The following is a 17428-nucleotide window of genomic DNA, read 5'->3' on the forward strand; positions in this document are numbered from 1 at the left end:
TTCCTCATACTTTCCTGCAAATGCCCTATGACTCCCATGTTCTCCCATGCTGCAATAAATAATGAACCCAACTTGTTCAACTATAGGTGTGTTCCTGGTGGTCTCTGAACGGAGGGCATGGCAAATGCAAAACTGGAGAGTGGCAATATCATCCCTGTTGCTCAATCTATCTTTTTTCTCACTTCTCTCTCCAAGGGCATAAAGAATATGAAAATGCTTGATCTTGGACAACTAAATTAAGGAGTAGGGAATGTTTTCTCTATTTAATTATTCATTCATTCACTCATATGCTACTTTGCTCTAAAAATAATTCAAGGTGGCTAACACTATTTAGTAGATTCAAGCAGTCAGCTGAGAACTGTCATACAAAGAAAACATTCTGATTTAAAGAAAAAAAAATCTGATAATGGAACTATAAGGTTGCAGGCGGGTACCCCAAGTGACACTGATGTTCAGGAGGATACACCATCCCAAATAAACAGGGTTGATATGTTAGGCACCCGCTGTCAGGTCATACCTAAGTCTCTGTCACCATAAGGATTTTCTTCCTTTTGCTGGAGACTCTATTTTCACTCCCATCCTCAACTCCTATTCCCTGTGAATGGCAAGCTCAGTCCAGAGACAGGATCTAGAAAAGAAAATACATTTCCCTCTTGAAGAATATTAGAAGAACTAATTAAGTTCTCTGGTAAATCTAAGTCAAGTCACTGTTGGTCTAATATTTCAAATGAACCACTGCTAGTCTCAAAAGGGGAATTTGAAGTACATAGGGACTCGATTTTCACTTGTTCCAATGTCTGGCGTGGTACTGGTTGTATTCAGTAGGCTAAGGTACTGCAATGCACTAGACTGTCCTGCACAGTGAAAAACTGACCTATCCAGAATGCTAGTAGTATTCCTATTGAGAAACACTTCACCCATAGATGGCCAATGTCTATTATATCCATTGCTCCTGCTTCTCCCCATGCCCACATCATATATAAGTAAATAATGACAGTACATGCCATTGAGGTGGATATAGCCTCAAAAATCTTTGCCAACATAGCCACGTAGGCATGCCTTCCCATCAGATTTCACAGGATAAATGAAACTTAAGAGGGGTATTCAAAAGGTCCATGGAAATGCGTATTACTAAAAACCTATACATGAATTTCAAGATTTTTTGCAACAAAATAAACTTTTTTTTAATTTTTTTTTTAATTTTTTTGACAGGCAGAGTGGACAGTGAGAGAGAGAGACAGAGAGAAAGGTCTTCCTTTGCCGTTGGTTCACCCTCCAATGGCCGCCGCGGCCGGCGCGCTGCGGCCGGCGCACCGCGCTGATCCGATGGCAGGAGCCAGGAGCCAGGTGCTTTTCCTGGTCTCCCATGGGGTGCAGGGCCCAAGCACCTGGGCCATCCTCCACTGCACTCCCTGGCCACAGCAGAGGGCTGGCCTGGAAGAGGGGCAACCGGGACAGAATCCGGCGCCCCGACCGGGACTAGAACCCGGTGTGCCGGCGCCGCTAGGCGGAGGATTAGCCTAGTGAGCCGCGGCGCCGGCCAACAAAATAAACTTTTAATTCCATTTCCCAAAAACATTTTTGAAGTACCCTCATATTTGTCATTCTTGCCCTTAGCTTTTTAAGATGAAAAAAGCTTCATGGTTTCTGAGACAGGGTCTCCACCAGGTACTTGAGTGCTCTTCCATCTTCCTATGCCTGTAGCCATGCCTTGGCCATCTGACTGCTTTGATAGTCTTTTTAAGACAGGTGCTCTTTCAGAGTTGACTGAGGCCCTACATCATTCCAAAAGGTCTTTCTGACAGTAAAACCTACCAGCATTAGATCTCTAAACATCACTTGTTTCTAGTGCAACAAGCGAGCTACACCCTCTACTGGAGAAACCACAGGCAGTCTATCGAACTTCTCTGGAAGCATAACACCCTTTGTCTATCACTTCTAGTACCAGTCAAATTTCCTGGGTTTTGCAAAAAAAACATTTCAAAGTGACTGAGGTTAAAAAAAAAATTAAAAAGGAACAGGTGAAGAAGGGGACAGCTTACATGGCTTCTATATTTGAAAATCTAGAGGAATATCTGAATTGGGGTATGGCTGAATCTAAGCTCTCCAAAAATCTTGCCAGAATTCCTCTCTCTATGAAAGACAGCATGGTATACATCCATGCTCTTCTTGATGCCGTCTTTATTATCAAATGTGGTTTCCGAATCCAACCTCTCTCCCAGTCCCAGTGGGAGATTCTGGGAACTCTAAAGTTTTAACTTCAGTGGAAGAAATATTTTCCCTTTCCAAAATTCTGACAAAGAATTTGAGTCTTATTATATAAAAGTACTTCTAAAAGTGGAAAATGCAGTTAAAATATATTTTACAGTAAATAAAGCTTGAAACCCATGTATACATACTAGTTGACATAACATTTTTATTCAATCATAGTAGCTACAAAAATGTTTAATACTCATTGAAATGGACTGAATTACAAGGCCCTTCAGAGGGCAGCGATGGGTCATTTGTCAGGAATTCAGCCCTTGCAACTTCAATTACCCAAAAATAGCTCAGAAGCAAGAAACCCTTGAACAATAAAATAATAACAGCTAATGTTTATGGAATGTTTGCATGCCAGACACTGTTCTGAGGGGACTACACACATTACTTCACAAGAAACAAAGATAAGAATGTGGAGAACTTGGAGTGTTTGCATGTTGTTGGTTGTAATTGAGAAAATATCTCTAGTTGGCTTCTTATGATGATTTGTAGGTATGCTTTTGTTTCATTTTCCAAACTCGAGGTACAAAACCTATCTCACCCATTAGGAGTTCTAGTTCTATCACAGTACTCATTTACACAAGAAGGTATGTTATTCAAATGAGGCAATTGTCTTCAACTGAATAAAAAATTCAACTCAACTGAAATAAATCTTAGTGAACGCCTTCTATATACGTCAGGCTCCACACTAAATATTTTACATACAATTTCTATTTATTCTTCAAAACATTCTAAGTAACAGAATAATCCAAAGTTTGTTTCATTGAAAAGGACAGAAGCAAATAATATGGGAATAGAATTTTATTTTCCTTTATGGGAAGAATGTAATGTGGAACTTAAAATGCATAGTACATGAACTTGATGAGGTGTTGCTGTTTTGTTTTCCCTCCCAGAGCGCCAAATTAAGATACACAGTCTGACACAGGGAATAGGAAAGCTGGAACTCAAGACTGTCCAAGACAAGACGAAAACTTGGCAAACTATGGTTGGGAAAGGAAAAGAATATTAGGTTTGGTATCAATCCAGAGAAGAGTAGAAGAGAACAGGGATTCTCTAAGCCATTTTCAGTCCTTTTTGCCCCGCAACAGTCATGATTTTTTTCCCTCCTCCCTCACCATGTTTGTGAAATTGGGTGTACGCAGCTTCAACGCACATTAACTTCTGTCCAGGTGTTTGTATCCATTTAAATTTAGGAATTTTAGCCCATAGAAGTTATACGCATGTAAAGACAATACATGATTTGGGAGGTAAAAATCTGGATTTCGGTCCAGCCCTGTGACATGGTGCAAGTCAATTATCTTCCCAGAAGATACTTCCTTACCTGTTAGAGTAAAAAGCAACTATTAGGAGGATCCCTGCTTGTACATCAGAGTCCTAGGAGTTTTTAAGGAAATACTGATGTGAAAGTCCTTTGGTTTGGCAAACACCAGGGGTTTTCAAAAAGTTCAAAAAAATATGTATTATGAAAAAGTTACACATAGATTTACAAACGCTTTGCATCAAAATAATTTATCTTTTAATTACACTTCTCAACGACGGTTTTGAAATCGCCTCACTTTGCAAACTAAATGCGGAGACAATGTCTCAAAATCCCAGAAGGAGTGATTTAACATTTACACTTTTAATTAACTGCAATCTCATCCCCCACACCCCAAGCCCCAAACGTTGAAAAGGTGCTCTGTTCTAATTGAATGAATTCTGGAAGCATTTCTATTATTACCTATTGGCTTTGCAAATGAGGAAGTCGAGGTCCAACAGCTTACCCAAGACTACAGATTATCAGCCAGGCTGAAGGCCGAAACACTTAGTGGAGATGGAGCTCCCACTCCTCAGACATCGCTAGCTTCCCGCCTAGCGCTTCAGCATCACGTGACGTGCCAGGCACAGTTTTCCCGAAATGCCACGCTTACCATGGCTGCCTCGTCACGACACCACTTTCCACACCCAACATGGACGCCAGTGCAGGCCCGGCCCCGGATGACAAAACTCCGGAAACGCCCGAGCGGCGGCGGAAGCGGAAGCGGCTCGGCGGTGGGGGCCGCGGGAAGTGTCTGTCGCGTTTCTCCCTCCCTCTCAACCACAATAACAGACGAAGGGCCGGCGTTCGGTGAGGCGGTGGCCGAGCAGGTCCTGGAATCGGGCAGCGGACAGCAAAGCCGGGGTGCGTGCGGCGGGGTGGAGGCGACCGGATGAGGGCTCTGGGGTCCCGGCCGCCCGGGCTGTCGGTCTCTGGTCCCCGTCGGGCCCGGAGCTCCCGGTAAAGCAAGGGTCGAATTTGTGGTTCCTGACTGTCTAGGCCTTGCTTGCGGGGTTTGCCACCGTGTCTGAACTTGGCTCAAGACTCCAGCATATAGAGCTCTTTCTTGGCCTCGATTTTCTCGAAGAAATGGTGAAGGTTTGGCCTGGACGACTTTTGGGACGTTCTCCCAACTCCAGGCGTCACGAATTGCCCAGTTTAGTGTTCAAGTCGATGTTTCGGCCAGGTGACTGAGGAAGGCTTGTCGGCAGCTTACTGAAGGGATGTCTCTGAGCAGGACGCCCTGAATACATCTTCGGGAGGCTGCCACGCCTGGGGACCGAGAGTCCTGGGTGTTAGCCTTACCTTGACCACTGACTCTGTATGTGACCTTGTGTGGGTCCATTAGCCTCTACCGCCGTTTGCTTACCTGTAAAGGGATTGTGTTGGATGGCTTTGACGTCCCTGCTAGTTCGGAAAAGCAGATTCTCAACTCCCCTTGCCTAGAGTCTTTAGAGACAGAACTGAAAGGCATGCCTTCCCTGCACCCGAATTAGCCAAAAATCGACCCAGTAGAGATGGCTGCTGTGTGCCTTTCCAAACACCAAGCTGGCCAAGGCAAACTGGACACTCAGGGAGGTTCCTGGGCGGTGGGAAGCTGTTATCTAGAAGATTTTGTCTTAAAAACCAAAATCAGCAGTGGAAATCATTCCCTAGTGAAAAACAGGAGACACTGATTTTTATGCTTAAGCTGCTGTTTAAAAGGTGCTTCACTTCGGGCAGATCCTTTCCTGTCCCTGGATTTGAGGTTTATCTGTCAAAGGAAGGTAGTGCATTAGGTCACTGATTCTCCATCCCCGTTCCCATTCCCCCCAGCACCACTGAAGGGGAAAATGACTCTGAAGGCCATAGTTTTCTGGAGAAGGTGGGGTATAGAGAATACATATTATGTAGCTGTAGGTAAAAAATGCCTGTGCTTGTAATTTTTATCTTTCATTTTGAGAATTACTGGTTTGGATGATCTGTAAGCCTCCTTCCCTCTCTTTAAAATTTCTGATGCTCGTATTCTAACGTTCTCTTTGAGTAAAGAACGTGTGTTTATTGAAACGGCTGTATGCCTGGAGGTGCACAGTTTATCTTTAGTCAGAAAGATGCGAATGCATAGTGTAGGAGGAAAAAGGAAAAACTCGATTTTAGTACAGTAACATTGGTATAGTGAAATGAAAATGAACTTGAACGGGAGTTGAGGACCTGGAGATCCTCACCTCTGCACTGATATGTTGTTCCTCTGGACTTTGACAAGCAGTTCACCTCTCTGGCCACTTTCCTTATCTGTAAAATGAAGGATTGACTTACATGATTCTTAGATTCTTTACAGCACAATAATTTTTTTTTCAATGTGAGCTGCTCAGTAGATGTGGTGTGGTATTCCTTTAGATATTAGAGGGTTAGGGAATAGATATATAAAGTATTCTATTAATTTAACGATGGTGCAAGGTTACTTTGATATGAGCAAGCTAAAGCCAATAGAAACTTAAAAAAAAAAATTTAGAAACCCAAAGGGCAACTATATGTGATAGCAGAAAATCATAGCATTGTAGCAGATGTCTTTGCCCGTATGTCAGAATCCTAGGGAGTTTTCATAAAGTCCATGGAAAATGTGTAATATGAAAAACCTATGCATAGGTTTAAAAGTTCTTTGCATCAAAATAAACATACCTTTTAATTCTATTTCTCCATGACAGTTTTTGCAGTCTCACTCTAAACTGCATGTGGAGACAATGTCCCAAAATCCCAGAAGGGGTGACTTAATATTTACATGTCTAGTGAACTGCATTCTCAGGGAAGCCCCAACCATTTTGGATCAATGAGGACATGGGAAATGTGAAGTAGCAGAGGGTTATTTTTGGCAAGGATAATGAAAAGTAGTTAGAATTGTAGTAAATGGGAATGCCGGAGGTAGGAAATGCAGTAAAAGCACTATTTCCTTCTGAGACTTCAAGAAATTTCATGGGGAGCAAGATGCTATTAATTAAGAAAAGGAGATTTTCTAGGCAGTTGTCATTGATTACATACAGAATGAGAAATTTATTCAAAATTGTGAAAACTTTATAAGATCCCTAAATTCTTGGTCAGTTGTAAGGTAATTTGGTTTATCTCTGCTCTGTGAAATTTATAAAAAAAAAAATAAGAAAGAAAGAAATGTGCTAGCAAGAGACAGGCTCATGTTCCATAGAATCTGATGTGATCCGAGGGAAGGAGTAATTAGAATAAGTTGGGAGATGGAGGAGGATCTTAACAAGATAGAATAGGTATAGGAAGATTTTTAGTTGTGATGGATTTGGAGAGTAAAGGAGTGGAGATCGGGTTTTTCGGGTATCAGCTATTGTCAGAATTATGACCCATAAGTGTTAAAACCCTTAGGAATAAAAGATTAAAAGGAAAACTCGATTTTGTAAGCAAGGATATATTGGTGCTTCTGTGTAAGTGTTAGAGGCAGCTTTGAGTATTAAGGGTTAAAAGATAGTGGTAGTTTGGGGAGCAGTTCAAATAAATTAGTAGAGACATAGTTTTATTTGAGATGAGAAAGTGATTTGAACCGGCAGGATGGAAGAGTAAAGCACTGCATAGAGAAATCTTATTTTTGAAGAACTCGGGCTTAAGAATGTGCTTGGGACACCAGGACAAAAGCAGTGCTTCCTGTGGCTAAGGTCTGCTAAATAGGCTGCCACAGAATGATGGTAGAGTGATCCAAGGTGGCTATAGGATACTCTGCGGAAGCCTAAATTAGATGGACCATAAGTGCTAATTTATGAAGGTGGGTGTAGTCAGAGGCAGTTCTATCAGAGCATCCAGAAGCCCATCTCCAAACATTGGGACATAGCTCTGGAATGCAGGGAAACAGCTGCAGTGGCAGAGGACCTACTTGATGACAGGGTGTGTCTTGGAGGCTGGAGATCTGAGTCTCACTCAGAACTCTGACAGTATTATGTAGCCAGTACTATGTAGTTGCTAATAACTTAGCAACTTACCTGTGTTGTTCTGTTTTCTCATTGAAAACTTAGGAGCCAGTCTTAGATCAGGTTCTCTGGATGAGCTTTAATTTCTATTTGAGCCACCTGAATTGTAATATTGTTTACATGAGACTGAGGCGAGAGGGTGCCACTTTGATCATATTCTCAGATCGGTTTGTAATCCACACAATATTAAGGACAGTGTGACTATGTAGTTTCTGAAGGCCCCTTCAACTTTTAACATTTTTGGATTCTGTAATTTATCAGAATGACATGTCATTGAGATACAGAGTCTAAGCCACTAGAACTTGATAACCCTAATAACACCTGGTGTTGGAAAATACAGTCTTCACATATTTGTACTCACCTGTTCCTCACCATCCATTGTCTGTTCTACCAGGTCCCCTCCAATTCATTTTTTTTCTCTGATGCTGATAACTGGAATTTGTTTCCTCTTTTTTAAGTTTTCTGCTGCTTTGGTCCTAACTTAATGGTGTTTCTCCAATGATGGCTGAGTATTTATTGGTATGGTGGTATTTCAGAAAAGAGCTGAGAAGAAAGCAAGTCAAAGAAGACTGGTCATGGCACTTTTATACTTTTCTGACTTGCTTTTAGCTCTCTTCCCATTAAAAGGAAAAGCAATTAAGAATGAGGGTGCAGCTCTAAGAGACATTATTGCCACTTGGGACTTAGCATGAGTTGCATGGTGTTTTCTTCTGAGGGAATTCTGGCCTTACTGGGTATTTCGTTTAATGAAGATGAAGCAACTTTTGTTGTCCTTTATCAAGATTGAGCAGAGTAAGAAAAATAAATGAGTCCTTTAGTGAGAAAGCTTTTAGTATCCTGAACAGTCCAGAGATACTTGCTTGGACTGGACAGGCTGGTGGATTTCTCCTGGTTGTAGCTCCTTACGGGTCAACCTCCTAGCTGTAAGCTAGAGATCCTGTCCTTTTCCCCAGTGTTTGTCTGGTAAGTCCCTTCCCCATCAAAGGCTTAGAGCAGGGGAGTTGCTACTCCATCTGCCAAGCAGGTGACCACAAGACCAGTTTTTCAGTTCTAGACATGATATGAGAAATACACAGTTTTCCTAAGTTTTTGTTAGTCCTGCTAATTGGGGCTTTTTTGATGATTAGTGTTAATACATACTGAAGGTTAAATAGGTTTTTGTGGGTTTATTGGAGACCTAACCTCTGTTTAATGGATAACATCAAGTTTGAGAATAAATATTTTTGAGTTCTAAGCAAGTAATATCTTAGAAGCTTAGTAATATTTAAGATACAGGCTATTTGGCTTAAAAATTTAAATGTAGCTTATGTACTGAAGCAACTGACACAAAATCACAGCACTGCAAAATAGTAAGGAATAATCAAATATAGACTCATAAGAGTATGGTGTTAAGTTATTAAGAGGTGTGGTTTTAGTGAAGAAGAAAAGGAAACAAGGCTAAGAAAGCTTTTTAAGGGATTAAGAGTTAAGATCATGATCTCTGAAGATTTGTCAAGGTTCTTAAAGTTGAAACTTAGGCTAAAATATGAAAATTCAAGAATGATCAGTCTATGCTAGTTTAGTCTTGTTAACACTTTATATGCTGTAGGGTCACTGTTATCGGTGTCCTTAATGGAGTAAAACCTGATTGCATTGTTCCCTGAGTTACAGGCTTGTTGCTGAGATTATTTGAATGCTTTCATAGGGAGAGTGTTCACAAGAGCATGCAATGGTTCTCAGTAGCAGCCTTGAAGCTACTGGCTGCATAAAAAATAATGGAAAGATTGGTGGATCTGTATAAATCAGGCATTTGAGAATTTATTATGAGTAAGGGCTTGTTATCACTTAGAGATTGAAGAGTTAAAATCCTTTCCCTGGCAGAAACATGACCAATAAAAGACTACAGAAATAGCTATAAAAGCGTATGCTAAGCCCCACAGGGAGAGCTCATGGAGGACTTAACATTTAAACTAGGTTTTGAAGGCAGGATAGTTTCATAGGCAAAAAAGAAAAGAGAACACCATTCCAGTTAGAGTTAATAGCATATTCCAAATAAAAGACCTGTGTTTGTTTAGGGAACTGGTAAGATACTGAGTGTACCAAGGAGCAAGTGGTAGGGCTTGAAAGATGAGATTGGAAAGGTAGCTTGAGACCAGATGGGAAGGATTTTGTCCTCTATGAAGCAGGATCCCTTGTGGGCTTATTTGTTTTTAAGAAATAAAAATATTCATAGTAAATGAAAACTTTCAGATAGTACAGAAAAATTCAAAGTGAAAAGTTTCTTTCTTGCTCTTTCTAAACCTCTATTCTCACTCCCCAGAAATAACTGCTGTTGATATTTTGTCCCAGATCCTTTCAGAAATGTGTGCCATATGCTGTATTTTGATTTTTGACTTAAGAATGTAAAGTTAGAGGAATATTTTTGAAAGATAAATCTGGATTCAATATGTAGTATGTTATGATGAGCATTTTATTTAGGATTTTTGTTAGGCCTACTGTGTGGTAGACTTTGGTGTAGACCCTGGAGAGGCAGTGGTGGGTGTTATTTAGGAAATTATTGTAGTACCTCATATAGGTATGGAGAGAGTTCTTGAAAGCCAGCAGGAATGAATGTAAGAACAGAATTGTAAAATTGATGAAAATAGCCAAACAAGCGGTTACGAAAAATGAGAAATCAGGATATATTTGGGCAAGGTTTCTAGTTTGGGAAAACCAATGGTTTGGAACCATGGCAAGGAAAACAAGTTCTCTGTGTGTGTGTTTCTGTTTTGCAGAAGTGGGTACGGTTGTGAAGAGAGTTCACTCTGAACATATTTTTGAAGGATGTTCAAGATACTGAAGTGAAGATTTCTGATAGGCAGAGAGAATAAAGGTCAGATTTCAGGAGAGGTAGATGGTAGAGTTGTTGTTGTTGTTTTTTAAGTTTATTTGTGCTATCTGTAGTCTGCAGAATGGGTACAGTTGCCCAGGGACAAGGACACTTGTGGATGACTTGGCAGAGGAGACTGAGCACTGGTTGTAGAGGAATGAAGATAACTGAAGAAATATCACTTTGGGAACCAAAGGATGAGAGGGTTTTAAAGAAGGTACCCTGTGCATCAAATGGATCAGATAAGGGAGGCCTTGAAAGAGGCTGTTGGATTTAGTAACTAAAAGTTCACAGTAACCTTACAGCAATTCCAGGAGGTATCGTAAGATGGAAAGATTCATCTGGAGAGGTGAGAGGAGTAAATAGGAAAGGTAGACAGTGATATAATCTGAAGCATGTGAGTGTAAATACTTTTGTGAGTGGTTTCTGAGTGTAAACTTTATTTCTCCAGAGGTCTATTGCCAATATGTGAACATTATATTTAAGTAAGCCTCTGAAAAACCAAAGTAGATTTCACAGATTCATTGTACTATAGCTTATGTACCTACTCTTTGCAGAATTTTTTTTTTTTTTTAGGAGCATCTTGAGATACCTGTTTATTGGCATCCACATGACAATTCTAAAAGCTTATTTCTCTGGCTTTCCAAGCTGTAGCTAGTTAGAAATAACAAATTAGGGCGTGTGTGTTTGGGGTGTGAGTGGGATGCAGGGAGAGGCAAACATTTTGACACCTGCTAGAAGTAACAGCAAATGACCTTTCATTGAGGAAGAAGAAACCAAACACAGGCATAAGAAAAAAGGATTTACTTAACCTTGTAGTTGACATGCATTTATTGCTGAAGCTGAGTAATCCCAGGACTCCCATACCTCAGCAATCCCTGGCCACCTGGTGCCCTTCTCCCTTGCTGAGGTGGCTGTGGTGGTTTCCTATTACATTTAGGATTAAGGGCCTGCCTAGAGGTTCAGCCTCTTCTTACTCCCATTTTCATATCATACTCTGTACGTTAACACCTTTGCTTTGATTTCAGTTCCTTGAAAGAGCTAGGATCCTTCCAGAATCCAGATAGTATTATTTGCACCACTGAGATTTTTTTCCTTCCTTCCCTACTCCCTTTTTGCTATTTTAATTCCTGTTTTTCTTTTAGAAGTAAGCTTAATTGTCCTTTCCTTAGGAAACTGTCAGTGACTTAGGTCCCCTTGCTATTTGCTGCTTTAGAGATGTATTTGCTTTTTTTTTATTATGAATTTATCGATTTGAAAGGTAGCACTACAGAGAGAGACAAAAAGAGGGTTTCCATCCACTGGTAGGAGCCCAAGAACTTGGACCATCTTCTGCTGCTTTTCCTGGTATTTTTAGCAGGGAGCTGGATGGAAGTGGAACAGCTGGAACTCGAACTAGCATTCGTATGGGGTGGTGTCCCAGGTGATGACTAGACCTGCTGTGCCACATCACAGGCCCCTGTGTTTACTTTCTTTAAATGGTTTCCTCTCTTTGTAATCCCAAACTTATTTGCATGGTTGATATCTGTTTCTGCTTGCCTTCAGGATCTTTTGTTCACAATGCTGTACACACAACAGGGGTTCAAAATAGATGTGTGAATATATGATTGAGCCTCCTTTCAGTTGTCAACCTATGTCACCTCCTCCATCTACAAAGTTGTCAATGCTAAGGAGGACAACATTTCATATAAGCTATTCTGTATCTTGGTCACTATTATTAAAATATTTATTCTCAGACAATTTGACAATCAGGGTGTTAAACTAGGTGCTGATCAACAAAACAAAAGAACCAGTTAGGAGTTAATTCACCTGACCTTCTTCCTTCTCCTCCATTCCTCCCTCCATCATTAAACCTTATTTTAAAAACAAATTGTACATGTGATACAAAAGAGAATTAACCTCAAGGGAGAAGGGTAGTTCCATTCTCCCTCCTTATTGTATATTTATTTTTAGAAGAGGAGATCTGTATTTTATCAGATTCACAAAGAAATCTGTGACCCATCGGCATACTTTTAACCTGTCACTTTCTAGGTGGCAACATGAAGAATTTTAAAGGTTGATTTATGTTCGCAGAAGTAAATTTGTGGTAGATCCATCACTAGAGCCCAAGAGTCGCTTTGCCTTCTGTGGCAGGAGTATTTCTAGAATTATCTAAAGCTAGAAGAGAAGGTTTTGATTACCCAGTTTAATGATCTTCCTTTACATTGAAATTAATACTTGGAGAGGGGCCAGCGCTGTGGCGCAGTGGGTTAATGCCCTGGCCTGAAGCGCCAGCATCCCATATGGGTGCCAGTTCAAGACCCGGCTGCTCCTCTTCCGATCCAGCTCTCTGCTATGGCCTGGGAAAGCAGTGGAAGATGGCCCAAGTCCTTGGGCCCCTGCACCCACGTGGGAAACAGCCACTGCAGCCATTTGGGGAGTGAACCAGCGGATGGAAGACCTCTGTCTCTCTCTCTCTGCCTCTCCTCTCTCTCTGTGTAACTCTGACTTTCAAATAAATAAATAAATCTTTAAAAAAATACACTTAGAGAAATTTAGCAAGTAAACAACAGAATACAAATTAGAAGACAGGACTCTCTTGGACTTTTACTCATTGTAAACAGTGCATATGTGTATTCTCAGCTGGTCTTCAGAAAAAGATGTTCTGTATATTTTGCATGAAACAGGTATTTTTATTCATTTGTGTTTGTATTTTAACATGAACACTATTTTACCTAGAGTTTGATAAGGATAATTTCTGTGTTTAACTTTGGGATGCTGCTTTAGTCTGTGCTTTGCTTTCTTTTTAGGTGTTTTGATCTCAGGTAAACGAGGGAAGATTTTGATACTGGAGACAACGCAGCAGCAATGGGGCCGCGAAAGAAAAGTGTTAAAACTTGCCTCGTGAGTAATGAAATCCCAGAGGAGACTATATCAGATGAAACAAAAGACTACATGAATCAACTGTCACATGAAGTACTTTGCCATATTTTTAGGTAAAGTTTTGTTTGATTGACTTTTACCTACCTGGGATGTATGAGAGCAAACCGTAGAGCTGTGATGACTCAGTGGTAGCCCCTACACATGTGTGGCATTTAAATTAAATTGAAAAACCCAGTTTTTCAGCTGTACTTACTCTATCTCAAATGCTTAGTAGCCACCTGTGGCTAGTGGCTAGCATATAGGACATAACAGAATAGTAATAGAAAATGCTGGCTGGCGCCGCAGCTCAATAGGCTAATCATCTGCCTGCGGCGCCGGCACACCGGGTTCTAGTCCCGGTCGGGGCACCGGATTCTGTCCCGGTTGCCCCTCTTCCAGGCCAGCTCTCTGCTGTGGCCCAGGAGTGCAGTGGAGGATGGCCCAAGTCTTTGGGCCCTGCACCCCATGGGAGACCAGGAGAAGCACCTGGCTCCTGGCTTCGGATCAGCGCTATGCGGCGGCCATTGGAGGGTGAACCAATGGCAAAGGAAGACCTTTCTCTCTGTCTTTCTCTCTCACTGTCCACTCTGCCTGTCAAAAAAAAGAAAATGCTTCTTTTGTCACAGAAAGTTCTGTTGGACAACCCTTTCCTAGAGTATGTTTCTAGGCTGATTGGAATTTTTATTGACTTTTGTGATTATAACAGTGCCATGTGCACACAACATAAGGTGGTCTTTCTGACTTTTTTGGACCACAACTTCGGTGGAAAACACATTTTGCCCAGTATACACATATCAGCAACTGAAATGAAAGTTTTGTGAAATAATATCCATCACATAAAGTTGGTTTCTGATAATAAACACCACACACAAAAAAGCTTTTTCCCAAAAACAAACTTTAAAAAATTTTATGTACATATATATTTTTTTAAAGATTTATTAATTTTTTTGAAATACAGAGTTACAGAGGCAGAGAGAGAGGTCTTCCATCCACTGGTTCACTTCCCAAATGGCCACAAGAGCTGGAGCTGATCTGATCTGAAGCCAGGAGCCAGGAGCTTCTTCTGGGTCTCCTTCCTGGGTACAGGGGCCAAAGACTTGGACCTTCTTCTACTGCTTTCCCGGGCCATCAGCAGGGAGCTGGATCGGAAGCAGAGCAGATGGGACTTGAACCAGCACCTATATAGAAAGCCAGCACTGTAGGCAGCAGCTTTACCCACTATACCATAGCACCAACCCCCAAAAATTATATTTTTACCCAAATTACATTGCAGCAACAGTAAAAACAACCTGTCATATTTTCTACTGATCTCTTCTTTGACTCATTGTTTTTATTTGTACCGTTGAAATAAAATCAAAGATGCTTTGGCTCTGTAGTTAGATCCTGGTTTGATTCCTAGGTCCATCATTACTAGCTGTGGACTAATAATAGATATAAAGGTGCTTTTATAAAAATTCAGTTATGCTTAGTAAGTTTTATGGTTATCATTATGTCTGACATTTCATATTGCTACAGTTGTCTTCATAGTGATTATTTTGGTCACTGCTGCCTATTCTACTGAATGTTTCTATGACATGAAATTTCTGTTTTCCTTGTCTAACATCTGGAGTTTTTTCTGGTTTTTCTCATTTCAGTTACATTTTAAATTAACTTTTCTAAGCATCTGGATTTTCAGTTATTTCTTATTATTTGCCTCGAAATATTCTATTTATGAGGTTCTTAGAAATTTGAATTATTACAAATTATTGAATATTGAATGTGAAGCCTTTTTTTTTTTTTGACATGCAGAGTTAGACAGTGAGAGAGAGAGGCAGAGAAAAAGGTCTTCCTTTGCCGTTGGTTCACCCCCCAGATGGCCGCTATGGCCGGCGCACTGCGTTGATCCGAAGCCAGGAGCCAGGTGCTTCCTCCTCTTGTCTCCCATGAGGGTGCAGGACCCAAGGACTTGGGCCATCCTCCACTGCACTCCCGGACCACAGCAGAGAGCTGGACTGGAAGAGGAGCAACCGGGACAGAATCCGGTGCCCCAACCAGGACTAGAACCTGGGGTGCCAGCGCCGCAGGCGGAGGATTAGCCTAGTGATCCGTGGCACCAGCCGTGAAGCTTTTTAATAGAGATAAAGTTATTTTAGGGAACTATGGGCACTATATTTTTCTTTTCTAATAGAAATTTTTATTAATGTGTTTTGCAGTTTATTCTGTTGTGTTGTGTGATTTTAGTTTGGTTCTGTCTAGGAATAGAAGTTCCAATTAAAAACAGACTTTTTTTTAAATAATATAACAAACTGATACTGTTTGTTCATCTGGTAAGAAAAAAATCTGTCAGAATATTCACAATTTTTCATAAGATTGTGGCCCTGTCATATGTTCAAATACATTCTAAATCATAGTAGATAAGGGTTGATGTCAGAGTCGTACAAAACAAACATAGACTCAACATGTGGCTTTAAATATATGTGGAGATGCAATTTATGCTATAGTTGGTTATCATGTTAGTGAGGAAAAACTGGGTAGATTATTCAGTGATAATATCAAGACTTGTAAACCATTTGGAGAGAAAAACAAAAGTGCTTATTTTCTTACAACTGAATTCCAGATATGGTATGTAAAGTTGTTTCTAGGGATGGATGTTAGATGTTGATTCAGTAATGCTAGGATGTTTTATTAACAAATCGGACTGCTTTTTAAATTGAAAGTAAATCAGATAACATTTTGCAGTTCAGTTGTCAAATGGAAGGTGTATGTACAATCCAGTAGAAGGATCAACCCCTGGTTAGAATGAAGAAAATATGCAACAATTTGGCAGAATGTGTAAGAACCATGAGCTGAGCTGAGTTCTTGAGCCTGGTATGAGATGTTTATTCTAAAAGTAAATACTGAGTTTTTTATTTTTAGACTTCTAAAGTTTTTACCTAAGAACTCATGTTGTAGTGGTGTAGTAACTACCTGGTATCTTTTCATGAAATAGGAAAAACCTTGGCTGTCCTTAAAAGAAAGCTAATCTTAACTGTACCTCTTGTACTTTATCTTTTCTGTTTTTTTTTTTTTTTTTTTTTTTTTTTTTTTTTTTTTTCAATTTTTGACAGGCAGAGTGGACAGTGAGAGAGAGAGACAGAGAGAAAGGTCTTCCTTTTGCCGTTGGTTCACCCTCCAATGGCCGCCGCGGCCGGCGCGCTGCGGCCGGCGCACCGCGCTGATCCGATGGCAGGAGCCAGGAGCCAGGTGCTTTTCCTGGTCTCCCATGGGGTGCAGGGCCCAAGCACCTGGGCCATCCTCCACTGCACTCCCTGGCCACAGCAGAGGGCTGGCCTGGAAGAGGGGCAACCGGGACAGAATCCGGCGCCCCGACCGGGACTAGAACCCGGTGTGCCGGCGCCGCTAGGCGGAGGATTAGCCTATTGAGCCACGGCGCCGGCCTACTTTATCTTTTCTAAAAGGTAGTTATAGGACATGATGTGCTTTTGAATGACATCTCTGGCTAGTCGAGAATAGTTCCAAAAATCATGAAAACTGGAATTAAAATTATGTTCATTTTGTTGCAAAAACATTTTATCAATTCATGTGTTCATGAGAAGTCTTTAAAAAGCTCATGAAAAATACATATTATGAAAAAGCTTGGGGCCAGCGCTATGGCGCAGTGGGTTAAAGCCCAGGCCTGAAGCGCCGGCTCCCTAGTCCCAGCGCTGCTATTCTCGACTGCTCCTCTTCCGATCCAGCTCTCTGCTATGGCCTGGGAAAGTAGTAGAAGATGGTCCAAATCCTTGGGCCCCTGCATCCATGTGGGAGATCTGGAGGAAGCTCCTGATTCCTGGATCGAATCAGCGCAGCTCCTGCTGTTTGGATCATTTGAGGAGTGAACCAGCGGATGGAAGACCTCTCTCTGTCTCTACCTCTCTCTGTAACTCTTTCAAATAAATAAAATAAATCTTAAAAAAAAAAAAAAAAAGAAAAGAAAAAGCTGCATGGTTTCAAAACTTTTTTGCACCGAAGCAAACTTTACTTAATTTCATTTTCTACTAACTTTTTGAAGTATCCTCATATAACTATGAAGAAAAAATATATTTCTTATTCTTTGGGAAAATGCAATATATAATAATCTTCATTTTTTGATTGCTGATCTGTTCTTATTTAATGAGAATATGAAGTCTTCAAAAAGCTCATTGA

The 17428-nt window shown here is 40.8% G+C and overlaps 2 protein-coding genes across 23 annotated transcripts in view; one reads left to right on the forward strand and one right to left on the reverse strand.

Moving 5' to 3' along the window:
- Window positions 1-4304, reverse strand: part of LOC103347914 (ovomucoid) — a 140681-nt gene extending 136377 nt beyond the window's left edge. For 7 of the 16 annotated variants that reach the window (XR_016235358.1, XR_016235357.1, XM_070076272.2 and 4 more), the window contains exons 1-2: window positions 3980-4119; window positions 518-628 (exon numbers count right to left, since the gene is read on the reverse strand). The gene's annotated coding sequence lies outside the window, so the exon portion shown is untranslated. The other 9 variants (XM_070076275.2, XM_089334947.1, XM_089334948.1 and 6 more) reach the window with 5 other exon arrangements.
- Window positions 4255-17428, forward strand: part of FBXO38 (F-box protein 38) — a 66024-nt gene continuing 52850 nt past the window's right edge. For 6 of the 7 annotated variants that reach the window (XR_011389800.2, XR_016235355.1, XR_016235356.1 and 3 more), the window contains exons 1-2: window positions 4255-4420; window positions 13153-13338. Coding sequence is in view for 4 of the 7 variants with exons in the window: in XM_008255212.5 (XP_008253434.2) it covers window positions 13211-13338 (128 nt within the window). In the remaining 3 variants the exon portion in view is untranslated. Of the gene's footprint in view, window positions 4517-13152; window positions 13339-17428 lie in introns of all 7 variants that reach the window. The other variant, XM_002710295.6, reaches the window with a different exon arrangement.

The sequence above is a fragment of the Oryctolagus cuniculus genome, chromosome 6 (assembly GCF_051225735.1).
Source record: "Oryctolagus cuniculus isolate XC-2025 breed Fujian yellow rabbit chromosome 6, ASM5122573v1, whole genome shotgun sequence".
In the NCBI taxonomy this organism is placed as follows: Eukaryota; Metazoa; Chordata; class Mammalia; order Lagomorpha; family Leporidae; genus Oryctolagus; species Oryctolagus cuniculus.